The sequence below is a fragment of the Perca flavescens genome, chromosome 22 (genome assembly GCF_004354835.1).
Source record: "Perca flavescens isolate YP-PL-M2 chromosome 22, PFLA_1.0, whole genome shotgun sequence".
Lineage (NCBI taxonomy): Eukaryota > Metazoa > Chordata > Actinopteri > Perciformes > Percidae > Perca > Perca flavescens.
In genome coordinates, this window is record NC_041352.1 from 18,210,778 (window position 1) to 18,238,706 (window position 27,929).

A 27,929-nucleotide genomic window follows, 5' to 3' on the forward strand; every position below is an offset into this window, starting at 1 on the left:
TGGGGAAGTACATGCTCGTTTTTATTAGTGTCATCAAGAAACAGGAATAGGAAGTGATGCGATATCCACTGTTAATGAACAGTGATCTAACAGTCTTCATTACAGTGCCATCGTTATCATCATAATGAAGGAGGTATCATAATCATTAATCAAGGGCTGTGAAGGGGATCTCATAACAATGGGCAGTGGGCAAACATACAGTATTCACTACAGTCTGGGAAACAATGGAAGTGATGTCATGATCACAACATTCAAATGATTATGAATAATATTAAACAGGTCTAAATTTAAAATCTGATGAAATGACACAATGCATGTTTTAGCCCATTTGCAACCAATTTAGTTTACTTATACTTTTACCCAGCATTACTTCCAAGGCTAGGGAGGAGCATAGGCTCTCATAGTTTTTGGGGTCCAGGTTATGTTAAAAAGAAAAATTTACGCCTAGCTTGTATGTAGTATTTCTACACAAGTCCTAGATGCTATAGCCTATCAAAGTTTTGGGTACCGTCAGTGGCTCTGTCCTGCTCTTTAGTAAGTTTTGGGGAAGATAGCGTTACTTTTAAGTTACATCATCCTCCTAAAAGCCGTTTCTCTTGTTACTTTCAAAGTGAAAACATACAGTTTGACAATACAAACAGGGTGCAAACTTTTTTGTCAATCGGAGATGGCGTTTCCAACTCATTGAGCAACCAACTCACAGAGCTAACATTAACTAAGTTAGCTAACTAGCCACAGCCGGTACAATCTAAAATAGGAGAAGCCTGCTTTTGTCTACCTGTGTCTGAAATACAGGACACACAGTTTCAAAAATGACTCTGCCGCCATTATTGAAAGCAGAAAGCTTGACAGCAGAATTAAAAAACTCTGATGCTCTAGATTACCACCAGCACATGAATGCACCATGACTTCCTACATGCAACAATTATAGCACAAAACGGAAGATGACTCATCACGGTTATTCCTGAATTTAAGTATCTCAAGCATGTTTCAAGTCCTTGCAAAATGCTTTCCAGATTTCAATAATCAAATAATAAACTAAAATAAATTGCATCCTGAAAGAAAAGCTGTTGAAACTGTTGCTTGGCAGTAAAGTATGCAGGATTAGCAAATGGGATAAAACATGTAAAAACATTTGGCTTTCTAATAGACATTTCACATTTTAACTTCATGATTTCTTTTCCTATGATTGAGTGTTGCATCCTATCAACACAACATGTCACAACTTTACACTATAGCAAAAACAAAAAAAATTGCACCAGTAACATTTTTGTGAGAAATGTGACATGTGAGTTTTGTTATTATTGGACCATAATATATGTTATTATGATTTTAAGTCACAACATTTCACCACACTGGATTTCTCTCCAGTCGAAATTTCATTTCAGATTCAGCACCCCTACAGTTATGTTTATAGTCTACACAAAAACATCTAACACATCCTCAAGCCTGTTTCTTTCCTTGAACTGTTTCCAGTGTTTTTCATTTATACATATTTACGACAAGATTTGGACCGCTTTTATTTTTTCTTGCCGCCCGCCTCTTCAGGGATGAAGACACTTACGGTGAAGTCCCCGCTCTCTGTGCCGTACTTGTTCTTCACCAGGATGCTGTACTTGCCCGAGTCCGACGTGGTCACGCCGGTGATGATGAAGCTGGCAAACTTGCCTGACGCAAACTTGAGGATGCAGTGGTCGTCGGACGTGATCTCCCTGTCATTCTTCAGCCATGTGACCTCTGGCACAGGGTCGCCCGAAATGTTGCAAGTGAGATTGAGAGCCTGGTAAGAGGATAACATGCACCAACCAGAATATTATACAGTATGTTCAGGCTAGTCTCGCTTTGCCAGACCTTCCTCCACAGTGCTGCGGAGGAGGGTCTGGCTAGTCCACACAGCATTCCAAGATGGGAGAAAAAGGTGCTCTGGTTTATTGGCATTTCTTTAAACCAATCACAATTGTCATGGGCGGCACAAAGTGCCGAACAGAGCCACCATGCTGCTGCAAAATAGCCTTGAGAGGGAACTTGTTTCGGTGGAACGTGTACGTTCAAAAGTTGTTTTAGTTGTGCAACAGAAAACTCAGATTGGACTAATTAGCTGTCTGGATTTACCCTGCAGAGATCGAGGAGCAGTTAACCATAGTCCTCATAAATCCACTGGAGTTTAAAATTCCAACACAAAGAAAGCGGAAAATAATGGATAGCCGGCCGTAAAGAGTGACATTCGGCGGAATTTCCAGCAGCAACGGAGCAATCCTGCAGTGGAACGTTGTGGATATAGACTATGTTCAGGCACATAGAGTCAGTCTCTCTATAAATGTCATTAAGGTGCAGGCCACATAATATCAGCTGAAACAGTTTACCTTGCCCTCCTGTATAGTGACCACATCAGGCAGGCCTCCTGCTACTCGAGCACGACCTGAAAGAAACAATGTTAACTTAAATAATTACAACAAATACATTTCATTTCTATGGTAATCGAAAGAAAACGACCATGTTAGCTACATGTTAAAGCTATAGTGTGTAGTTTATGTCGCCCCCATGGGAATATATATATTCTTTAAACGTAATCAGTGGACCCTTATTTTTTTACAGGACTCTGTATGTATTATGTGGAAAGACTAAGGGTTATGTGGTCTTTGAGTTAAAATCCAAGTTGTAGCATTTGAAACTCCATTATACAGTATTTTAAGCAATACATGAAGGACAGGTCTTCTTGATGATTCAACAGTTACCTCATCCAAGCCTAAAAACTGACAAACCCAAAGCCAATGTAAACACAAAAACTTACTTCTCTCTGCAATAGCAGCAGCTCTGATGAAGTTAAAAAAGAAAGAAAGAGAAGAGGTAACAACAAATTAGATGAAAGGTGCTCAGAATCAGAAGTCAAAGTTAAGGCTTGATCTGCATGCATAGACCTTCATGTAATTCCTCAAATCACTGTAGGTTTAAATTGACAAAATGTGCATGCTGTGATTGCAGCTATATACTCTAAAGCCAGTAACATGGTCCCGTAGTCAGTAACTTACTTGAGTCTCTGGAATTCTGCAAAAGCATCGTCAAATGCTGCAAAACAAAAAAGGTTGTTGGAATATGAAGGCTTGAGTAGGATACACTTAATTCAAAACAAAAAATCAAATAAAAAAAAAAAAAGTACAAGAGGTCTATTGGAAGTCATTAATGCCTAAAAAACACATTTTAAACATTGCTCTCTGAAATAGTAAAACAAACATTATCCTAAACATACAATCAGTGTGGCTAAGAGAGAAGATTCAAATATGCTGATGGTCTCACCTTGACCAGACAGCTCAACGGTCCTTCTCAGGCCACCTTTTCCATCGTTGAACTCAATGGCATATTTGCCCATGTCTTTCTCTGTGGGATCTGTGATCTGCAGCCACAGCTGCTCTCCCACCACACCACTCTTTATACGGTCAGAAAAGGCAATGGCTGAATCCCTGAATCCCAGACGTGGAAACACAGAAACATAAGACAACAGGTGGACAAAGCACTGAAATATTTCACTATTGTAAAAAGGGCACACATATACAGAAAGTACTAGAATTAAGTGATTTATTCTCAAGTGTAATTAAAAATGCAAATATTTTTTTAAGGAATCAGCTTTCTTAAATAGATCATCTTAATTGCGTTGCTTAGAGTTGCTGTAACTAAATAACTTGAATAACAAATATACACATGTTTGCACAGATAGCAACGTAGCCTCAGAACGTACTTGTAGTGCCATGTCACTTGGAGTAAATCGTTGTAGTAGCTGACAAAGGTGTAGAGGCGGATGCCCTGATCTGTGCTTGTGATCTTCAGAGGAGTGGACGAATTGGCTGCAAGTCAAATATTTATTTTCCGGTCAAACAGAAAATTTAAATGAATCAAGCACCAGTGTACGGACAAAATGTTTCTCTTCTTACCGATGAAACTGAAAACTTCATTCATCAAGTCCTTGAAACCTTAAAGAGAACAAATCATCATCCTAAGTGATACATTTGCTACAGTCGTGATTGGTTATCTCAGTATGTGACTCCCAAAGGTTACCTTGATCCGTCAAATTCAACGTAGAAGTGTCCTTTCCTCTGTCATCCTTCAGAACGACCTCATACACACCAGCATCCTTCTTGGAAATCTGACAGAGAGAGCAGGAACGTCAAATTCAGTCGTAAAAACAACACCGAACAAAGAATATGATTTGTATTCATCTGAAAAGGCAAGCGTTTCTCTTCTGCTACGGGTGCTGCAGAAAACACATATATGACGCAAAAGCAAAAAAGCCAACAGACAAACAAACAAACATGAATAAATAAAGCATTCTCAGGCAGAACGGCAAAACCAGAAGTGGCCGTTGGCCCGTGCCGACAACAGATAACTGTTCCACACTTTTAGTCTTCTCCAGATTAGGCCGTCGGCATAGTCTGCTGTGTCTGCAGGGGAGTCGCGCTGAAATGGACACATGTGACATCACGTTTATGTTAGACCACCTGGAATAATATCAGGTTACTGAATGACACTGGGACAGACTTTTAGAGACGACACAGTGGGATGGAAATGAGTTGTGAGGTGTAGAATAGAAAAGAGGGTTGAATGAAAACAGAGTAGAAGAAGACAGAACAGTTAGAGAAAGAAAGCAATAACGGAATGAATTCATTTCATTGTATAGTTAGGAATTAAAATATGATATGTAAAAAAAAAAAATTTAAGACAAGTAATGCTGGTTGTTATAATAAAACATTTTAGTGTAATTAGTTAAAAAAAAAAGTTTTAACAACTCCCTTTTGATGATTTTTTTAATTCCAACTTACTCAAAGACCTGATTCTTGTGGGCCAGCATTGAAGGGAAAGAATGCCATAAAATGTGAAGGATCCATATGTTTTTTGAAATGTAGACATAAACAGAACTATGCAAGGATTCCACATTAACATATATATATGCAAACGAATTGACAATTATACAGTACATAAATATACATGTATATACTGTATATATACATAGATGTACACTTCACACAGCTTTCCTTTCTCATATTCTTACCTGAGCAATTTCCAGTTTCAGCACTCCCTCAGTGAAGCCGAGATGCTCGTCTGATTTGATCTCGCGTCCGTCTTTGTACCAATGCGCAGAGGTCTCCTTCTTCATGTTGCCGACCTGAAATGCATCACAACAGAAGGATGGGATTAAAATGAACTCAAAGTATTTCTTTAAAAAGAAAGCAGCATGAAAACCCTTTACAGTTCGGTCTCACCTTGCATTTCAGTATAACGCAGCACTCTGGTGTCACCTCGTAACCCAAATACTCAATAAAGTGAGGACCTGGAACAAACATGACAGTTACAAAAATGGAAATCGTATCATGTAAATGTAGTTCAACAGTGACACAAGTAGAGCTGAAACGTTTAGTCAATTATTTGATTAATTGATCAACAGGAAATTAATCTGCAAATATTTTCATAATTAGTTAATTGTTTAAGTCCATTTTTAAGCTAAAATGCCAAATATTTTCTGGTTCCAACTTCTCCAGTGTGAGGATTTTTCTGCTTTTCTCTTTCCTATCTTTGCAACGGACAAAACTAGGCATTAAAAGATGCCAACTCTGGCTTTTTTTGTTGTTTTCTAACGTGTTATAGACAACACAACTAATTGTTTCGAGACAATAATCACTAGATTAATCAATAATGATAATCATTAGTTGCAGCTCTAAATACATGAGTAATACATGAGTATGCAGCAATAAACACGTGAGTATTTAGGGCTGCAGTGAGTGTCCCACACCTTGCTTTCTGACCCATTCTTTCTTCTGAAACTCTGATTCCTTCTGCAGCTCCTTGAACACTGCAAATAAAAAGAGTTTACAATGTTAACATTTTATGGCTCAAAACAACGCTTCATCTATCCATGATATCTATAACATGTGATACATGTTTGGTTGCTGTTTAATTATGTGATAACATGAATGTACCGGTAGTTTGGGATCAGTATTGCCATTGGACTGACAATCAGAGCCTTGAACTGGCCCAATCGTCATATGAGTAGACCAGTTTTTTATTTGCATTTAGGGAAGCGCTTTTTAAAATAAACATATTTTAGATAATGTCACATTAAACGTTAAACATTTTCACTCATATTGAACAGAAGTGTTTGCAGGTCTTTTATCGCAATGCTCTGACAAAATAATGATTGGAATAGGATAATTGTTTCAACTTAGTTGTAATAAACTGAAAAAACAGATTGCATGTTGAGCTGAGCTTACTGAACTCAGTGGCCTGTAAATCTTAATCATACTACTGTTATAATAATATGTTTAAACTGAAGCTGCCAACAACTGATTTCTTGCACAACTCATTTATATTTCTATGCCAAAAATATGATTTAAGTATTGAAATTAAACAAAACTCTCACTGAACTCCATCTTAACAGAACTTGTAATTTAATAAAAATGTTATTGTTTGACTGAACATACCGTCTCCTATCAGTACCAAGCTGGACTGGTTGGTAGCTTTCCCATCCTGCAACTGGAAGGTGAAGGTGCCCTCATCTGCTGGAGTCAGACTCTCCATGATCATCTCAATCACGCCGGTGTTCTTGTCAAAGTTCATCTTGTATTTCTACAAAACAAAGACAGCACTCTTACAACTTTTCTTGCCTTCACAAAAAACAAAATCACACAAAAAACAAAACTCCAATATATATTGTGAATACAAACTGTTCACTGACCTCCCCCTGGGAGACAGCCTTTTCGTTGAAGATATAATCAACTTTGCCGTTAGCTGAAATCTTGTCCGCCTGCAGCCAAAAGCGAACCTTACCCTTCTCCAGCAGCTCCACAGCCAACTCTGACTTCAGGGGAATAACTAGTTTGAAGATAGAGTGAGAGCCAGCTCAAAGAAACAGTCCAGTCCATGACATACTTAAAAAGAAAACAGCTGTGATTACACTTACTGGGGAATTTGTGGTCATGACTGACCTCCAGCAGCCTTTTCAACTCTGACAAAGATATGAAAAAGAGACTCATAAATAGGATAAAAAGCCCAAAACTGAAGTTGTTTTATTACGTTTACTTCTTGAAACGTGTGACTTTGTAACCCACCTTCCTCAGAGAGAGTGTAGCTGGATGAAGCACCATCAGTGTGGGTGACAAGACATGAGTAAATGCCAATGTCCTCCTCCCCAAGAGTGTTGAAAATGGCTTTGGATCTGCAGGGTAAACACAGCATAGGAGTTATAATAAATAAGACTATTAAGTGATAGTGTGTTGATCACTTAAAAAGTCATCTCACTTGTTTCCCTTGGTCTCTATTGTCAGGCGGGATTGGTCTGTGATTTCCTCGTAATTCTTGGACCACACAAATTTAGAGTCGGGGGTCAAGTCACAGAATTCATAGTTTAGGGAGACGATGCCGTCATCATTAACATCGACTACTATCTCCTTGGTGCCTGAAACCCAGAGACGGTATAGTGTTACAGCTTGACATAAGGAGCTCGTCACCTGCAGTTCTTCACCATCAAACGTTTTTTTCCTACCTGGTTTGGTGAGAGCTGGGACCGGCTCTGTCACGTCTGAGCATTCTCCAACACCGGCTTTATTCTGAGCGCGCACACGGAACACAAACCTCTCTCCTTCCTTCAGATTCTTAATCTGCAAAATGAAAGAAAATAATCAGATTACACACCAGCTGCTGCCACACATGTAAGTGAAGAAGAAGAAGTGCTCAGCCGGACGATGGCGACCTTGATGTACGTCTTCTCCGTAGCCTTGTTGTTGACTCCTCTCCACACCTCCTCTGGTGCGTCCGCTTCCTTGATGTCGACATAGAATCCGTTGACCGGATCGCGGCCCTGGTACACAGGTGGTTTCCATAGCAACACCAGAGAGTCGTTTCGCACCTCTCTTACCTGCAGGTCATGAGGAGGTCCTGTGGTCCAAAACAGAAGAAATGAGAAACACACACCGGCTAAAAACTAACTGCTGATCAATAGGTTAAAATATGTTTCATAAATACCTCACAGGCATTGGGTTAACAATTATACACAGTAAAATGGAAAAATGTCTGCACACTCCTTTCTTGTTCCATATTCTTCCTTGATTTAATGCGGACAAAGACTGTCTAAAAAGAGGTCATAGTTCATCATCCTTTCACGGGGTTAAATAGGACGTCTAACCAACCTGGCACGGCGATGGTCCACTCCTCGCACAGGAAGGTGTTACTGGGCAGTGAAGGGATGCCCACACCTGCCATGTTGGCTGCGCGCACCTGGAACTGGTACTTCCTGTTCTCCTTTAGGTCAGACACCTGGAGAAAAGGGGACATGAAGACAAAACCTTACTTATGGAATTGTCCTTTAAAATCTAATCAACTGAACCCTGTATTTGGGTTGTTAAATTGAATAACTCACCCTGTAGGCCCTATCACTGATAGCCTTGATGTTAGCCTCGTGCCACTTCCCCGGCACGCCATCAGTGACCTCACGGTAATCCACAAAGTAGCCAGTGATGTCAGCACCGCCAATGAAGCTTGGCTGTTTCCAGGCCAGCACCATGGAGTCACACACACACTCCAGGACAGTGATGCCATAGGGTGGAGCAGGGGATGCTGAGATGACAGAAAACACAAATTAACACCATAACGCCTCACTAGGGGAACACAGTGTTGTAATGGGAAACTGAAGCACTACAATGAGATGATACTTTTAATTCCCAAACTTCTCCTAATTTATTTATAATCCTTTGAAATCTTTGAAATTCTTTTTTTATTTAGTTTATTGTTGATGTTGAGCTTCAGCGTCCCGTTACTGATTTATTTTTCTAGTTACAGCAGGTATTGGCTCAACGTCTGCCATGGCCCAAGCATCACTGAAGTCACCACTCGATTGTGTAAAAGCCAGAAGATGGTTAGCTTAGCTTAGAATAAATACTTGAAACAGGGGGAAACAGCTAGCCTAACTCTGTCCAAAAAGGTAAAGCTCACTAATTAGCATGTTGTATCTTGTTTGTTTAATTCATGCAAAAACCAAAGTGTGAAAACCAGACAGGCCAGGAAATCATGTGCCTGGCTAAAAACAGGTCAGACACATAAGCCCCTGTAAAACAAATTTTTTTCCATCACTTTTACACTTCAGTTTTTGAACAGATTCAAAGAACCAGATATAACATTTTAAACTTGCCCAGAAACACATAACAAATATGCATATTTCCCCAAATGTCAAACTATTTTTATACTATTAGAAGGGGTAAAATAGGCTAGTTATATAGGTAGGAAAATTCCAACAAAGGACACAGTGATTTCTGGGACTTGAGAGAAGGAATAATTGTGAGCTAAGGGTTTCTAAAAGCAGGATAATGTAACATGGTGATAATAAATTGGCCTGTCGTACACAAATAGTCACGTCAACTTGATACTGTCCCCTATTTAGGGGTGAGAAATTGGTCAAAGTGTCAAAGAGGTGGACATCTGAAGGAATACACAGTGCGCTACCAAAAGGGTCTCAGGTCACAAGAGTCCTGCTCTTGTGTTGGTTGGATGACCCACTTTTCAAGTACAGGGTGTGACTAGCCGGCTCCTGCCATGAATTAATTGTATGTGTGTGTTAATGTGCTCTGGGTACTCAATATGATGGCAGGTCCTGAAGTGCCAGGTGACTGATGTTGAGCCACCCAGGGAGGAGGTTGTGGGAAAGTGGTGGCCAATAAAACCATTAAGAAGCGTGACTGTGTTGAGTTAAAGTTTGGTGTTGATTTACTTACCTTAAAGAGTAGAGACTACCAGTAGATAACTTCACCCACTGTTTATTGATCATTGTGTCAAAAGCATGTAAATGTAAAAGTAGAACCTTGCAGAAGGGAAATCTCTAAGTCAGGGTAGAATAGTTTCATGGATTCTAAGTCGGGGGAAATGTTTTTGTTTTTTTGTGGAGTTGACGAAAAGATTTCCATCTGTGACCGGTGCTCACCTGCCGACTCTCTCCTGGGCGTCGCTTTCTCCCGATTAGCAGAAGCATCTACAGAGAACTTACATGCCTGTTGGGCATCAGACTCATTTGCTGTCTCTACAGCCTGATTCTGAACCTCTGCAGTGACTGGGTCTAAGTGTGTAGCTGTGGCTATGTCAGTTAGTGATTCAGAAACTGAGTCTGACACAGACTCTGACACCAGGTCTTTTGCCAGGTCAGGGGCCCAGGACACACTGCCACTCTTGCCCCCCTTGCGTTTACTATCCACAGGGTCGGGCTGTGTGAGGGTCGAGCTAGCCGCCCCGGCCCCCTGCCTGGCTTCAGTGTCAGCCTGAGCTTTACTGCGCTTTTGCATAGTGTCAGGGAGGGACTGGACAGTTTCATGCGTGCCCGTCCAGCGTGGCCTGTGCTCGGTTAGTTGGCCAGCGTTACCCCCCGGCCCCATCTCCGGCAACACACCATGAGGGATGCCGCCCCCTACAGGAGTTAGCAGAGAAAAGCAGAAGAGTTTTTTTTATTTTTTTAAACAGGCAACAGATCGGTTCACAAGTCACAGCTCCTCTCAATCACACAACATCCAGAGAGCAAAGAGAAGATGAGCAGAAACAGTACATCAGCCTATCAAATACAGTAAAATGTCCTCATCTGACTGGAAGTGAAAAATGAAGACAAGATGACCAACAAGTGACATCCGTGTGAGGAGGTGAGTAGGCTTCATTTGCAATTATGGGAGCATGCAGGCGAGTGAAGTAGAAATACAATGACAGTGGATGTGCAGGCTTTGCACCAACCCTCTATGAAACTACACTGTACTTTAGTAACAATGCCAATGGATTCCATCACCTCTTACATTTCTATACTGAAAATATGAAATTTTGTGTGTTGAGATTGAATGATATAACTCATATGAGCTGTAGCCTTTCTTCTATTTAAATGTACAGTAGATTGGGGTTTTGTAGTAGAGATGGTAGTATAGTACAGCCCATTCCATTCTTTGTAATTAAACAAAGTAGAAATGATTATGTACCAATATTTCTGCAGAGAAACACACTGGCATTTTTACTGATTGTACACTAAGTGAGTGTGTTTCACAAGGGAAAACGGAGCATGCCACTCAAAACAAAGCTGGCCATCGAATGTCAGGCATCCAAAGGCTTTTGTTATGCTGGTTATAATGCAGAGAGACTTTAGGGAACACATGCAGGAGATCAGAAAGAATGACTCTGACAATTATCACAGCAGCAGGATTGGTCTGTTTTACACAGTATGTGCTCCAATTCAATATTATCATTTATCGACTATGTACTGTAAGTATGGAATATATGTAAGTTATTTCTTTAATGATTTTTTTAACTAATAAAATAGAACTCATGTTTAATGTGTAGAGTTTTACTTTTTTACATTATTTGAAAAATGCTGAGTGATTTCAGCCATGTCATCCAGCCCTAGTGTGTGTACAGTGTTTGAGATCTGAGTGAAACAATTCAAATATTCAGTAGGAACGTTTTTTTTTTTGGTTCATGTGACACATTTATAGGAAGCCTCAAAACTCCTTTTTCTCAGTAGCTGAGAATAAGTGCAGAAAGAAGGCTAATCTGGCATCAATGTGTGTATGTGTCATGGGACTGTGTGTATTTTAACTGTACTAATTTCATAAATAATTCATAGTCTATGCATTAACATTTGGTTGGCTATCCAACAAAGCAATTCCACTGCCAGGTTAGCTGTTTTGAGATTAAGACAGAGAAACTCAGTGCAGTTGGAGGGTACCGATGGACTGGGAGAGGTGTGTGTGTTGGTACCTTTAGCACCATGTGGGGTTGCCGACACGCCTTGTGCCCAGGAAAGGAAAGGGAAATGGGGGGTGGTGATGTGTGACATTGGGCTGGTTTGTAACGACCACTGAATTGGATCGCACTGACCCAAATTAGAGGAAGTCTACAAGTCCTGACCCCGCCTCAGGCTGTGCAGGGAGAAGGAGGAGGGAGGGTGGATGTGGCTGGACAGGTTGGTGGGTAGGTGGGGGCACATAACAGTGCAGCATAATGTGACAGGGTGACAGGGTGGAACCATGGTGGAGAAAGTGTTGGAGTGTAGATGCTGATGATATATAAAACTGAAGACATCTCTCAAAAGACAACATCATGTTAAAATGCCAATTCTTGCATGTCTTTTGTAACGTTTTTTCCCTTAAAAATGTAGACAAACTTTAAAGGACAATTGCACCCTTAGGGCCAATATTTTAACCAATCTTCATTCTTTGGTGTTCATGCATTTCAGGAGTCATCTTGTGGTGACATTTCCTCTTTTTAGTGAACTCCCCTATACCTGCCTCACCTACCTCTACTTCAGATTTCAGGCTCTGGTTTCCTACATTTCCCAGAATAGCTTTTGAACTAAGGTGTCTTTTATATAAGCTAAAATTCAGGAGATTGTATTTTTTTCTAATTTAGCTGTTGCCCTGTGATTATTAAAAGTCAGTGTAAAATAGTCTAGGGAGAAGCCCTTAATTTTTTTTCAGTAAAATTACCTTTACAAAGATAGCGTAATTATTTCTTATGAGAAATTAAATATCATAGTCATTTGCTAACATAATATATCCTAACATAATTTTCTGTGTTAAGGATGTTATAAAAATACTCTAATTAATAACAAAATTAATTAATTCAGAAATGCAAGCTACAACACCAACTGCTGATTTTTAAACATTACTTACATAAATTAGTTTTTTTTTTCTACATTTTTCCTTTTAGCCACACATCTGAATATACAATAATAATCTATAAGTCTCAGTATCCTCTAACTCCTGCATTAGCTTTTTGTATTCAGATGTGAACCCTCAGTTTTACTCACCTATAGCAGCCTTCACCTCCACAGCCTCAGACTCCGGGGAGAACTGGCTGAGCCCTGCTGCGTTTACTGCCCTCACCCTGAACACGTACTTCTCTCCCGTCATCAGACCATGGCAGATGAACCTGCAAATATGATAGGGGCAATGCATTTATATAAAATAAGTGGAAGATTTAAACCTTGGTTAAAAAGAAAGAGGATTCATTTTACCTGGTAGCCTTTACAGGCTTGTTGTTGCATGGCTCCCACACATTGCTGCCCTCAATGCTCCCCTCAATGTAGTAGCCCACCAACTCTTTGGCCTCACTGGATGCTACCCAAGACACAACCACTGATGTGTCTGTGTTTCTGGTAGGAACAACTTTGCTTGGGGCAGATGGGATATCTGTGGACCAAAACGTTTAACATGTTTTTGGTCAAATTAACTGAGAACGTAACATTGCTGCTGTTAAGATACATGTATGTGTGTTTTCTGACCAAGCTTGTCGCCAACAGTGATGGCCTCCGTTGGGTCAGATGGCTCGCCGACACCGGCAGAGTTGCAGCATCGGACCCGGAAGCTGTAGGATTTCCCCTCGGCGAGATCAAACAGCGCAAAGCGAGGAGACTTGACTGGGATCTCTGTGTTCACCCTCTGCCAGCTGTCTGTGCCCGAAACACACTGACAGGGAAGATACAAGGTGTTAGTGTGGATTTTTCCTTTCACAGGTAACATGTAAGAAAATGCTGATAAATAATTTACCTTTTCCACATAGTACATGACACCCTCGAGGCCTTTCTCTCCAGGTGGGTTCCAGCTCAGCACCACATAGTTCTTGGTTGCCTCTGTCACCTGCAGCTCAAGAGGTCTGCCAGGAACAACGCCCTCTGATGGTCAAAGATAAAGAATGAGGTCCCTGAACACAGCAGCAGTGCAGCAGGTAAATGATGAAATGTGGCCTCATTGTGTTGTATAAAATGTCCTACCTGCAGGCTCCTCCTCTGTGACAATGATTTGGCCAGTCCAAGGAGCAGATGTACCTGACAGCAAGTAGATGATCATCATCAAAAGTTAGGAATCTGATGTGAATCAGGAGTTTTTGTTTTAGGTTTTAACATTTCTATATTTTTATTATTATTATATTTATATTCTACAAATTTTGAATTGGTCCATTTTCAAATTATTTGTGTTTCTGAGCAGAATTTTATGTTAGGTAGTAGTATAGGAAACGCCTTTATTAAAACATTAAAAAACACCTATTCCATAGAAAAAATTCTGTACAAAAATTAATACATTGTAATTTAAAAAAGTATAAATTGAATCACTGTTTATGTGCCGATATCAATGTATCTGTCAACAAATACAATGCTATTACTCTCATTCTACTATTTTTTACTTTCCTGTGTTAATAAAGGTTATTTAAATGTGGATAGGAGACTGGTAGGCTGTGATCAGACATACAGGAAAAGCTGCAGTACCTCTCATGCGGGCGCGGTCTGATGGGTCCATGGCAGCCACTGGCTCAGAGACTCGGGACGGGCGGCTCATGCCGCTCTTGTTGATGGCGCGCACACGGAACAAATAGGAACGGCCCTCCACCAGGCCAGTGACGGGGAAACGGGCAAACTTAACCGGAGTGTCATTGCACTGGATCCAGTGGGTGGTTCCAACCTCACATCTGTACACATTTTATTACAATAATTGTTAATATACTTAAGTTTTTATTCAAATGCTTCCAAGTAATTACAATTGTGGGATAATGTGTGCAGAGGATTTAGTGCAGCTGTTTGATTTTAAAATATCAGTCAATGTCAATGTCAGTGATATTCTTGCTTTTGTTTTTATTTTAGGAATAGTTTTAATGATGAGCAGTGGTCTTGGTATTACTCTATTTTCACACCTGACCTGGTTTTAAAAACCTCTTTTATCTTTTTTTATTTAATTTTTTATTGTTATTGATAAGAAGTTCTGTAGTTGGTACTGATTTCTGTGGTATATATCAAGTTTTAGCTTTTAAAGCAAACCAATGTAGCTGCTTCATGTGTGCTGTGTGACGTTTTCATGGATTTTAGTACCTACTATGGAGTGTCAAATCACTAACCATGTCACAGACCATTACTGTATTTTAAAACTGTGATTCTCCCATTCCCTTAACTATTTAAGGGTTTTTATCCAGATGACCACTGCTATGAGACAACTGACAGACATGTTTAGCAGCGACATATTGCTTGACCTGTCCACAAAGTAGCCCAGGATGGAGTCGCCACCATCAACCGCTGGCTGCTTCCAGGTGACAATAATGTAATCCTTGTTGGCATCCAGACAGCGCACATCCAGAGGGGCACCGGGAGCTCTTTCAACCTCAGCATCAGCATCTAACACAAACAAACAGTAACAAAACCATCAGGATTGCCAGGATGCATACTCTCTTTTGTCTTACACACTCTTGTTTTTTGTTCTACTGTAGCTGGTGGTTTGAAAGTGATCTGTGCGGAACTGTGTAGCTACAGGGCATGAAGCCTGGAATGTTTCTGGTCATCAAGTCAAACACAAGAGAACCGAGAGCAATCAGTGGCAGGAGGACAGAATTAGCTGCAGCCCGCCCCCAGAGTGAAAGGGGATAAGAGAGGTGACTCTTAAAGAAACATAAGGGGTAAAGCTAGGCCTCCAAGAGTTCCATCATAAAGTAAGGGCATATCATTATTGGTTACATGTACATATGCAGCCTGCATTATACAACCATAAACCATCAACAAAATGACACTTTTTAAAAATGTAACAGGTCAAAAAATTACAAAATACTTATTTAAATACTAATTACTACTATAACAGCATACTGAGAGATACATAAAGAGAAGATGGTTATAATCAGACAGTGTGTTTTCTCACAAAGAGCCACAAAGAACAGTAAGGAAACAGGGCAGCCTATTGTTTCTCCTTGAAGCAGATATTTACAGTATCTATCTGCGCGCTCACAGCCAGACTCATTCCATAGCTGAGCTCTCTGAGAATAGCCTGACTGCAGTCAGGCTCTTAGGAGATTGTACCTAACCGCTTCTTTACTGGGCGACCCTGAGCTGTAACAGAGTCAACAACAGGGTCTATGTGTAGAAGCTGAAGCTTTAAAGGTCAGATTGTCTCTGAAGGCAGCAAAGATAGGCTTCACTGACCGCTTTTTCCACTGTATTAAAACAGATGCCTGGGAGTTGGAACTCTATTGTTGTCTCTATTAGATATATCCTATTTAAAACCAGTCACTTACATTCAAACACTGACTACTAGATGTGGTGTTGTCATCAGGTGCCAGAGGACGTGCTGTTGTGCCTTTGACCATGATCTAATGACATACTTGATGAAAGCAAAGCTGGGGGGAATCAGGTTTCATGTGTTCGGAGACATCTTAGATACGTAACATTTTACAGAATTAAAGGCTTGAGGACTTTTTCCTAATGTGCATGAAGTGAGGTGTTAGAACAGGCTTTATTGAGGTTTAATCGATAATCACTAAGGAGTCAGAGCTTTGACACCTCTGAAGGAGTCTCAGTCTTGGAAGCAACATTGGATCTGGACGGATTTGGGACTGTAATCTCCCAAATTAGATATTTTACATACAGCAGCAGCAGCCATCTTTACACAAACTAGATTATAATCCATTATCTAGTGAGCAGCTGAGAGTCATCTAACGTTTTAATGACAAGTTAGGGAAGGTGCACCCACCTTTGACAAAAACGTAGGCGGAGTAGGTTTCATATCCAGACTTGGTGGTGACACGCAAGGTGTAGAGCCCCTCGTCCTCTTTGTTGAGGTGTGTGAGTGTCAGCGTGGCTCGATCTCCACTCCAGTGCATGTGGTTCCATTTAGAAGGAGACAGCAGAACATCTGAGGGAAAAAAGATGGAGGGTGGCTCAGTAACATGCATTACTAATCTAATCCTTCTTTATAAAATAATATACCTAGCAGAGACATGCACATGGATCATTTCATACTTTTAGTTATTGTCTCAACCAAAATAATATTTAATAAAAAATAATGTAATGTATTCAGATCAGGTAAATAATGAATTTAAAATCTAGTAGTGGAAAGTAACTAAGTACATTTAGTCAAGTACTGCACTATTTTGAGGTAGGAATTTTACTTGAGTATTTCCATTTTCCGTTACTTTAAATTTCACAACAATTCAGAGGAAAATATTGTACTTTTTACTCCACTATATTTACCTTTAGTGACTGCAGATTCAGGTTAATAATAGAAAATATAATCAACAAATAAATTATGATGTATTATTATTGGTTAAGATAAAAAATTCACAAGCTGACCAGCAGCATATAAAGAGATTCAAATTAGCTCCATCTTTACCTACTGCAACATTAGAGTGATGAACACATTGATTCATCAATAATTATAATCCACTAACAATACATATCTTTCTGAAATGGGCCATTCTGTATGAGCACTTTTACTTTTGGTACTTTAAGTATATTTTAATGCCAATACTTTTAAGTAAAAATTGGAATGTAGGACTATTAACAGAGTATCTTTACACTATGGTATTGCTACTTTTACTTAAGTAAAATATCGGAGTACTTCTTCCACAACTGTTGAAGTCTTATCCCAGTGATATTGATACAGGCAGGGACGTCCGACTGGGGGGAAAAAGGGGACTGAGTACCCAAAAAGATGCTTGAATGAATAGCTGTGGATGCGGGGAGGGGCCCACAGGAAATGCCTTTCTACAGGGCCCAGAATTTTGTGCTACGTCCCTGGATACAGGCACTAGGTTTGGAGTGGCTAAATCTGCAATAATCCACAATTTTGCGTCATCTTCTTACCGTCTCTGTACCACTGGACCTCTGGCTGGTAGAGGTGCAGGGTAGGGTAAATGATGACCGTACATCCCAGACTCATGGTCTCACCCTCTCTTCCAAACGACACACCAAATTTATCAACAATGTGAGTCTGGAAGTTGATGCCATACTCAGACACTGGGCCATCTACAGACAAAGCATGAAATAGAATCAGAGCTCCGACTGGCATTATTGTGCAGACACGCATAACAAGTAAAAACAGCGTTCAAATCAAGTCAAAGAACAAAACACTGCACTGTAAAAGAGACAGAACATTACCACATCAATAATCATATCCACAGAAAAAACAATAAGCTGGATCAAAATTTTTCAGCCAGACAGAAGAAGGTGGAGAAGAGAACATGTATCACGTTTGTAAGAATAAAGGACAAAACAGACAAAAAGAGTTACTCTGAAACTGCAGTACAGTGCTCTCAAAAAGAAGTGGGGGAAGTATTGCAACTTATCATGCATTAAACAGTGAAGCACAGCAGACATGTGAAAATTAAAAATTAACTTAATATCCAGTGATTTTAGTTGTTGATAGTTGAAAATACAATTATTTTATTCTCTAAAATAAAAAGAAATACTTTTAACAGTTTGCTACTTTTCCCAATACATTGTAGGCCTACTTAGGCTCTATTATTATCAAATGACAACAACATGTACTCTCATTTTATGCAAATGCATCTTCTCACAGCAGCACAGTCCTTCTACCTAACGAGAACATAAACTTACAAGGTTGCATACTTGCTGAAAAATCTGAAGATTTTTCCATATGAACTACTTCAGGAGAATACCGTGAACTCTACACAGACAGGAGGAGTCATGCATGGACATGTAGTCAGTGAAAACGATCAAGTTCACCAAAATGTTTTCAAACCAGATTCCAGTGACCCTGTTACCTTCAGTACTGGCCCCTGCATTGTCGCCGTAGCATCAAGGAAACAGAAAAGTTGTTAGTGCAGTAGCACCCACCCATCTTAACAGCCCCCAACCCAACACATCGCTGCAGTCAGTCATGTTTGAGCAGTTAGCATTATAATGTTAATAATACTAAATTATTTTTGGGATAAATGCATAATGCTAACATTAAAGCTGCATTATTTTAACTTTGAATCAAATGACTACATGCTATGTGAAATCAGCCACAAACCAACAGAGCATTATTACATAATTGTTTGGAGTTTTTTCAGCTTCTTTTAGCTCATCGTTTTGTTTTTGCCACAATATTTGCTATCTAGTCTCATTGCTCTCATTAACATTGCTTCCAGGAACAGAGGGCAGATGTTTTCAGCAAATAATCTCAGCTGTACGGTACAGGCACAGCACCACATAGCAGGCAGACAAAATTAGCAAGCTGGTGAAGAGAATCAAACATGTTGCAGCTGAAGACACAGATATTTTTCTCAAGAGACCAAAACAGAGCTGTAAGGAGAGTGACTTATAATCTTTAGGTGACTAAAAACATAGCTCCAAATGAGTGCTAATGTTGCTCAGCATCTGCTGAATGTGTAGATAAGCAACTTTTCTAACACGTAAGCCGTAACAACTTAATTAGAAAAAAATGTGTCAAGGCTGTGTCTTTCAGCTTCTTCATCTGCCCCCTGGTGGCCATAAGTGAATATATGCAGCTTTAAATTCCACAATACAGCACAATTGGAAATTAAAACAAATACACAGTAAATTCACACTTACGTCTGGGGGATGGCAGGGACTCATCAATTTCCCCTTTGAACCCTGTGGAGAATAGCAGCAATTACAGCACACACATATAGTGTTAACAGTATTATACTGACAAGATATCAAAATCACATGAGAAATCACTTTTCACATCTAATCATAATGGCACTTACAACTTAAATTACATTTGGTTCCTGTGTTTGAGACCTATTACAGTTTTATAGAAGCTATTAACAAGAAAACCTTTAAAGCTACATTTAAGATAAGATAAGATAGAACTTTATTAATCCTGAATAAAATTATCTTGCCAGAGATTGTTTAAAAACTTCAACAACATAAGAATAAAACAATAGAGAAATCAATGTAAAGTGTATAAGGATTTATGCTAACACCAGTGCCTATAGAATAACAAAAATGTAATATCAATTTTGTAAAATAAAGTAATATTGGCAAAGATATTGAAAAGTAATAAAGAATAACTTAGAAACTTTATACACTGATAGTACTGACTTATAGTGAGCTGTACTTTGTTTTTCTTGTGATTTAAAATAATTTTGTGATCACGACAAAACAGTTTTGAGAGCTTGCTCGTGTCGAGAGCATTGGGGGTGTGATGTTTTTAAGACTTCTATTGGTGAAACCCACTTTTAACAACGACAGAGGCATATGCAGACAGCTCTCCCTTGGAGTTCATGGCAGAGACGCGATACTGCGCCGTGTCATCAAAATCACATCTGAAAGAGGAGAGCATCAGATGATAAATGTCCATGATTCGCACATTCTGTTTTAAGGATTAACTTGTACAGTGCCCAACCCCCACCTCAACCTCAGCCCTCATCAACCATGTAAATAATACCAACTATGTGAGCCCCGACTGTAAAGCCTTCCATAACTCCTGGCCAGGAATACTCGGGCAATAACTAGACACCGCTGGTGATGTCATGTGCACCAGGTGGTTTGGGTCGCTGTACACAAAAGTATCTACAGCTGAGTCGAGCCGACATATTCCACTAAAACGTCATAAAGATAATCTCATACTGTAAATTCCTCTTTGTGAGTTTTGGCTGCTTGTTGAAATGTTGAAATGGTCTTAACTATGTTTAGACAGGCTCTTTGTTATCTGTGGAAGCCTGGGAAATAGTGTGGCTCTTCTCCGGCTCACAGTCTGTCTGTTTGGACAAGTTATGCAGGGCCAAAGGCATATATCAACATGGCCATGACACATACAAAGACAGAAGCTTTGGTTCTTTTCCACTGGGTACAATCATGACTAAAAGATGAAGCCAGTGCGCTAAAGTAAGGTGCTGTATGAAAATTATTTGACTGGTTATGTTTAAACAGTCCAAATTAACGACTTAATTCACTCATTCTCCTGCGTGTTGGTAATTTGGATAATTGTCCATTTAAATAATAGTATAAATTATGAATTAATCTCTCGTTATATGCTACTGTATATGTAAGTACATAAACATATTTTTAAAAGACTGTGCTTGAATTCTGGGGCAGATATATGAATGTTAACTATGTACCCCGTCCATCGTATCGAAGTGGAGCTAAGTTAAGTGCCAAAAATGGCAGACAGCAGTTAACCCAAATGTAAACTTCAAAATTGTCTCTTCCGAAATACAATGGGAGATATTATTGAAACTACTTCCATTCCATGCTTTTCTACAGTCTATGGTCTGTTATCAAGGTGAATAATAATATTGGCTGCATTAAACTCAAGTGATAGGGCCTGAGAACTGCAATATTTCTGGATAAAGCCTGTGAAAAAAGAGCTTATAACAAGCCAAGCTAACACAAGAAAAATAAGTCTACACAAGCTAAGTGCATGCATATTCTGGAATTGTTTTTGCAATGCTTCCTCTGGATTTACAAAACCCATTATGGTGGTGACATGACAATTTTGAACTATGAAACAAGATGTTTCAGTGGTTTTTTGAGAATACTTTATTTTGAGAACTGTGGAAAGGAGAAGCTACACCTACCTGTTAATCTCCAGTGAGTGCACGCTGTATCTGCTCTCAAGTTTATACTTCCCAGCATTGCCAATCGGGTCAATTGCCACATTATTTTTGTACCTTGTAATGGGAGGCAGAATACATGAAAAAGAACAGACCAGAAGAAACAGAAAACACTTGAAAAAGATTAAACAGAATCAAGGGGAAAATAATAAAGGAATAAGTAGGATGTTGAGGGAACAGAAAGGAAATATTAGAGATTATGTTATAGGTGATGTATGTCTGTGACCTACCAGACGACCCGTGGGTCGGGCCAGCCACTGACAGTGCAATGCAGTCGCACACACTGCTTCTCCCACACAGTGTGGGACCGTGGTTTAATCACAAACTCTGGGGCGTGCATCAGGCTGTCTTCGTTCATGCGCTTAAAGTGTTCCCCGTGTTCATGGATCTACAAACAGAATAGTACTTAAGCATTAAATCACTCGGGAAAATTGTACCTTTGCCAACCATAAGCTTAAAAAAAAGAAAATCCCCATAATTTCACCAGGATTTCACAATGCATGGTTGAGGCAAAAACCAAGCTTTTACAAACACAAACTGAGCAAGATCCCAACATGTCTTTATTTGTTTTACACATGCTTGAACGTGACACGTGTTATGAGTATGAGTGTGTGTTGTTCATGTCCTATGAATAGTAGAGGTGTTGAGGAGCCTGTCTCGTTGTGCATCCAGTAACTCAACACATAATATGACAACACCGTTGGGAAACTGCTTCCCTGTGTCTCAAGAAACATGATCTCCTGAGGAATTTGTCACGCAGCAGAACGGCTATCTGGCAGAGTGGAGACAGACTGTGATTATGATTTATGATGCTTAATGAATGGCCGGCTACTACTTCACATAATCACCCAGAGATGTCTTAGAATTTTTGAGAGCCAAAACTGGGAGACTTGAAGAAGTTTCAGGAGACTTTCATGACTTATGTAGAAGCATTTAATGAATCTTGATCAAAGAGAATTAGGATGAAACAGTGCAATTTGCAGTACGATTTAACCACAGTGTAGTTTCATGTAGTGTAATCCAAACTCTGAGGATATCTTCATTTCCAAGGAGTATTTAACTTATGCTGGAGTAGTTAAATTTAGCTGTTTACCAAAATATAGGCTTTCTATAACCTTCAATGCAAACAAAGATATTACTGGCACTGTGAACACATGTGCTTTCTAAATCATGAACCCAAACACCTCAGCACAGACTAAAAACAATGTCACCCTGACCATACTGCAGTAGAGCCTATCCTTAGGTGTGTGTGTTTATTCAATTGTCTTCCCTGTGTGTGGGGGGCCTTATCTAATTCCAGGGACCTTGAGAGACAGAGATACACAGGCCCAAGACTTTTGTTATCATGCAGCTGCTCAGTCTCCCTAACTCTGTCTACACAGGTTGTGATGAAGTGTTTCCAAATTGAACATGTTGGGCTTAACCTGTGACTTGAATGTGACCTAGACGATTTCAATTTAGCAAAATTCTACCACAAGGGGCATTAATAACTTCCTTGTGTAAGTAGTAGTAACAACTACTTATTCACAGGTGCTTGGTGTTCCTAAGCAGAACTGCAATAGATTATGCTCAGTAATGTGACTATGTAGATAACATTTGTGTTATGTAGACTAATATTAAAGCTTTAGTGCGTCACTTTTTGATATTAATAAACGTGCGTTACATTCAAGCCTTTGCCAAATGAGTTGCTACAAAGCTAATTAAGACTAACAGGTCCACACAACTCTGTCTGTATTTCTCAGTATGGCTATGTTCAGAAGATTGTGTAGATACTCAAGTGAAGATAATTAACTCTTCTGAAGAGTCCATTGTGTTTTTTTAATCCTCCATGTCCTCCTTGGCTGCTAGCAACTGCATTGAGGAGGGGTGGGAGCGCATGTGCAATCACATAAGGCTTGTATCATGTGGCCGCACCGACAGTGTTGTTGTCATTAGTAAGAATTCCTCATGGGGGCAAATAAAATGTTGATGTCAAGAAACAGAACGATCAACTGTGATGTCACAAGTAACAATGTGATTCTATGATGTCATGTCCTGTCAAAAGTAGGAGAAGCTTATCTGTGACGCCATGATTGAGATTTTCTGCTGCAAAGTCACAATTACAAATAATGTTTATGTATAGCATAATTATTATTATGTTATACCATGAAACAGAACGGTCTACTGTGATGTTGCAAACAACAAAAGCCATTCTATGATGTAAAAAAGCAGAGTGGGTATACTGTGAAGTCACAATTAACCCAAGCAACAAGCAAAAAACAATCTGAAAGAGAATGGTCTACAGTGAATTGAAAAGTAGGAGAAGTCAATCTGTAATGTCATGACTGAGATTGTCTGCTGCGATGTCACAAGTAACAAAAGCCAGTCTGTGACGTCTTGTCTACAGTGATGTTGTGTGTATGAAAAGCCAATCAGTGATGTCATGAAGGATACTGATTTGCAAAGACACATCAGAACAAACCCTAAGGACTAAACTGGACACTGATACTGTATGACAGTGTCATAATAATGTCACAGATGTTCTGTGATGTAAAAGTAATACACAGTCGTGTTGTTGTAAAAGCATTTGGCCTCCTGTATGACCTCAAAAGAGCTACATGTAGAATTCCCCACTGACCCTTTTGTTCAGAGAGATGCGTTCCGCCGACTCGCGCATGGTCTCCCTCCTGGAGATCTGCTCTGACCTCTCCATCTCCAAGCCACTGGTGAACAAATCCCTGCGGGCCATGTACGCAGCAGTGTCCCTCACCCTTGCTTCCTCTGTATTCGAAAATCCTGTAACAAACTCTTGACTAGGAGTTTGTAGAACAGAGCCAGGGATGGATGTGGGGAGTAAGGCACACCATTAAAACTGAAATAGCTTTTGTTGTAAAACATTCTGGAAGTTCAATTTTCATACGATGAAGAACTCATTACCTGCCCCTGAAGATAGGCACTACATAGCCGATGATTTGGTTCTCTTTATCCACAGCCAAGTAAGTTGGCTTGGCTCTCTTGGGTACAGGGCTCAGTCTGCTCGCTTCCAGCCCAGAATGTGAAGACACTTTAAGTCTGGGACATATAGAATACCATCAGGCACTCAACCAGCCAGTGCAACTAATAACATAACATCAACATGTGGGGATGAAGCCAGGGTAAATGAGTTGTAGATGAAGTTTCAGTGGGAAAGTAGTGTAGGTAGTTTAGTTTTGATTATATTTACACCTCCACAATAATTGCATTTTCACAATCAACAAAAGCCATCTGATATGACAATATGAGCACCATGTAATTATTCAATCCTTAACAGACCCTAATCTAATCATTAATTATCTCACTCTATGTGCTTTCTTAAAATACATTTAGGGAAGGGATGACAAGAGAAGTAATAGAAGAACATCACACAGTTTGTCTGTGGCAACACTATCTGCAGCCCTCGGAGAGTTGGGCTGGGAGCTAAAGGTATGAGATAACAAGAACCTGATAAGGAGGCGAAGGCAAGAAGGGGGACAGGGCAACTGCCCTTACATTTCCTGTATCCATCTGAGTCACTGTCCACGTAACTCTGACTATCTACTCTCTTTCAACTTTCCAGGATCAAGGTTGCAACAACTCCAATTAAAACAGATTATAGCTTCGGTTTCATTACTGATATCCAGCAAAGGTTATTTCATATAACAAATCCAATGTTCATGTCTATATAAATGCAGTATCTTTGCCATAACAACATTATCGCAACCACACTGACTGTTAACTTCTCACCACATCATAATCTCCTCATCACAGATTTGGTGGCTGGTGGGCTGCCCAGCCACATGAGTGTAAAGGCCAAGATCAGATGGTGTTATTAAAACCTAAGCCCTCTGACCTGTTCACACTCTCCAGGCCAGTGTATTTAAAGACACTGTAAAAGATAGGATTGCCATAAACTGGATGTTTTGGATTGCCATAAACTGGATGTTTTGTTATTCGTAAAATAAGAATGATAAGCACATTTCTAAAAGGGGGTCCACATCATCAAAGAGTTTGGAGAATCAGCTATCATTTTAATTTTTGTTGCAGTTTTTGTTAATTTTTCAAAACTCTTTTACTTTTTCCTTGCAAAATTAGTGTTCCTTTATTAATGTACTATTCAAACATTAAACAACAGACACATACACTGACAAAGCCTCATTTGACCCATTCTCTACTAGAAACACTGGACAGCTGACCAATGCATTCAACTGGGACTTCACAAATCAGGGAAACAAAAATGACCACTGATGAACTGCAACTTGCGTCTATTGCAAATAAAGGGAAGCAAATACGTTTCCACAATATAATAACAAATGTAAATGCTACCAGGTTTTAAAGATAGACTGACAAACTGTCACTTGCTACTTTCCCTCCATCCTGGTATGCAAAGGTCAAGATTCTATTTCAGTCTATGCCATATACCATAACTCAGCCATTACATAACATTTGCATTCCCTTACAGCTTATCCAACAAAGGGGTGTGCAGCAAAAACTAGATAAAAAAGAAAAGGTTATTTCTCATAATCATTTTAGTTATTTAGGAATAGGTGTGTTACAGGTAAGATTTTTCTCAGCATGCACAAAGGCAAACAGGGCATCTCTCAGCCTTCATGCAAACAAGCTTCATGCATGATTCTGAGCTGTTTTCAATCAGTAAGGAGCAATTATCCTCAGCAATTATCCTCAGGTGTGTGTGTGTGTGTGTGTGTGTGTGTGTGTGTGTGTGTGTGTGTGTGTGTGTGTGTGTGTGTGTGTGTGTGTGTGTGTGTGTGTGTGTGTGTGTGTGTGTGTGTGTGTGAGGGTTGATAAAAGAGAATTCAGATGAGGAAAGGATGGTTACTTTGGTGTCAATATGGCAGCAAAGCAGGAAAGATGATCCCAGGGCAGTGACAGTGAAGTGATCCAACAAGGGTTGACGGAGGTGAATTTGATCAGTTGGGTTGGAAGATGGTGTTAAGGGGAGCATCCCTGTGAGAAAGAAGTGGTTTGATAAAGGTATGATCCTCTTCCTCTTCCTTACCCCCTACTCGTGCTGATGGCTGAGGTGCTGCTGCCAGCAGTATATCTGCTGCTGGTCTGGTACTGGCTTAGTTTAGACTCTGTCTCCCTGCTTCTGTAGCCATGGTCATAGTGGCGATGGTGCTTCTGGTAGAATGGTATAGATCCAGACATGCTGCAGGCCGCTCCTGGTATGAGCCCAGGGTTTCTGAGTTTTTTGATCTGTTTGTCTGTGTGGTTAGTCTTCAAGAGCAGGTGGATTGAATATTATATTATACTGTAGGTTCATCATGACTTTCACTTAATTTTAAACGTTACAGACTTTTGTTGAAGTCAGTAATTGGCAACAAGCTGGCCATGCTTTTATTTACTTTAACATGCACTTTATAGTTGAACATGGACTGTTAATTTAGCTCTCAAGATTAAATGAATCAACTGTATAATATTATGGAAAACGTATGTACTGTAATGACAATAACAAGTATATTTTCTTGATCAAAAAAGAAAACGACAGGGAAAATACTTTTAACCATAATGAAATTGAACATCCAAACCTGTAACATCAGCTAGCTAGACACAATATAAGATTCAGTTAATCAGGCACTTTCTCAGCATGCTTAGACAGGCATATGCAACAACTACAACCTGGCTTATCACATTGTATCCCCACACAACTGTTGACACTTACCCTGAACAAAAAGTCTCAAACTCCAAACTTTAAAGGAAAAGATGGTGCAACTCCACACTTAAAGCTTGATATCCCAGGAAACCTACAGGTAGGTGCGTACAGGGCTGCAGTTTCTACACAACCAAAATAATATTGGCCCTTACCAGAGTGTCCAAGCAGCAGTCACAACCTTTTATGGTGAGGGTGGAGATAAATATAGCTGAGAACAGAGTGTGGGGGGCAAGTTAACTCCTGTAGGGCAACACATTTATGGGTGCAGGTCTCTGCCGATGAGCATTCCTGCCTGATATGCAGGTAAACACAGCACAAGCTTACTTCTGTATTTTATTTCTCCATATTTTTTCATCCAAGTTTTATCCACATTCTTTAATTTACTTTGCCTCCTTTATCCAGTTTCTACATTTAATGGCACATTACAAAAGCACCTCACAGTCCAACTTTTCCAGAGACAGTGATCCCCGGATTGGTTTATTTTTAATTCAATATCCCTTTTTTTTAAGTCCATCACACAAACATGAAGTTCTTGCTGGCTTTTAGCCCACAGTATGCCATCGCTGCTTAATCCCCAGCAGCTTTTGTTTTGACTTTTTTGCGCAGCACTCTCAGCTGTGACTGTTGCTAACTTTAGCTATGCTATTGTTACTTGCTTCACATGCAACACATGCCAATTACTGTCGTTCTCTCTTTCGGTCCTACTACACAAATGTCCCATCTTGTCCCTCTGCTCATAAACAGCTACTAAAAGATAATGTTAAATATATCAAAGACTATGAGAGACTGCTTGTGCCATGATGACATGAATGTATAAAAGTTATCCTGTAAAGAAAAGACTTTCCTGTTTAAATAAAGTTTGCTACAGGCCATTTAGCATGCTGATTTATTATACCACAGATATTTGGACATTGTTCTGGAA

General features: G+C 39.7%; 1 protein-coding gene across 4 annotated transcripts; it reads right to left on the reverse strand.

The window, feature by feature from the left end:
* Window positions 1–27,166, reverse strand: myom1b (myomesin 1b). Of its 4 annotated transcripts, XM_028569157.1 has the most exons (38): window positions 27,017–27,166; window positions 26,351–26,571; window positions 24,253–24,387; window positions 23,954–24,128; window positions 21,567–21,724; window positions 21,301–21,393; window positions 19,958–20,046; window positions 19,328–19,369; window positions 17,615–17,776; window positions 16,503–16,664; window positions 15,019–15,160; window positions 14,264–14,463; window positions 13,772–13,825; window positions 13,548–13,672; window positions 13,283–13,466; window positions 13,016–13,190; window positions 12,809–12,930; window positions 8,402–8,598; window positions 8,172–8,298; window positions 7,736–7,920; window positions 7,529–7,643; window positions 7,285–7,441; window positions 7,095–7,201; window positions 6,947–6,991; window positions 6,722–6,858; window positions 6,468–6,612; window positions 5,780–5,839; window positions 5,253–5,320; window positions 5,042–5,155; window positions 4,390–4,449; window positions 4,051–4,138; window positions 3,927–3,965; window positions 3,734–3,839; window positions 3,295–3,458; window positions 3,030–3,066; window positions 2,792–2,814; window positions 2,364–2,419; window positions 1–1,780 (listed from the first exon to the last, which is right to left on the reverse strand). In XM_028569157.1, the coding sequence occupies exons 2-38, from the start codon at window positions 26,500–26,502 to the stop codon at window positions 1,520–1,522; spliced, it is 4,461 nt and encodes a 1,486-aa protein (XP_028424958.1). In that variant the 5' UTR covers window positions 26,503–26,571; window positions 27,017–27,166; the 3' UTR covers window positions 1–1,519. The 4 variants fall into 4 exon arrangements, with proteins under 4 accessions (XP_028424958.1, XP_028424959.1, XP_028424960.1 ...); XM_028569158.1 differs by lacking the exon at window positions 4,390–4,449 and having other exon boundaries at window positions 27,017–27,165; XM_028569159.1 differs by lacking the exon at window positions 26,351–26,571 and having other exon boundaries at window positions 27,017–27,164.
* Window positions 27,167–27,929: the final 763 nt, after the last annotated feature.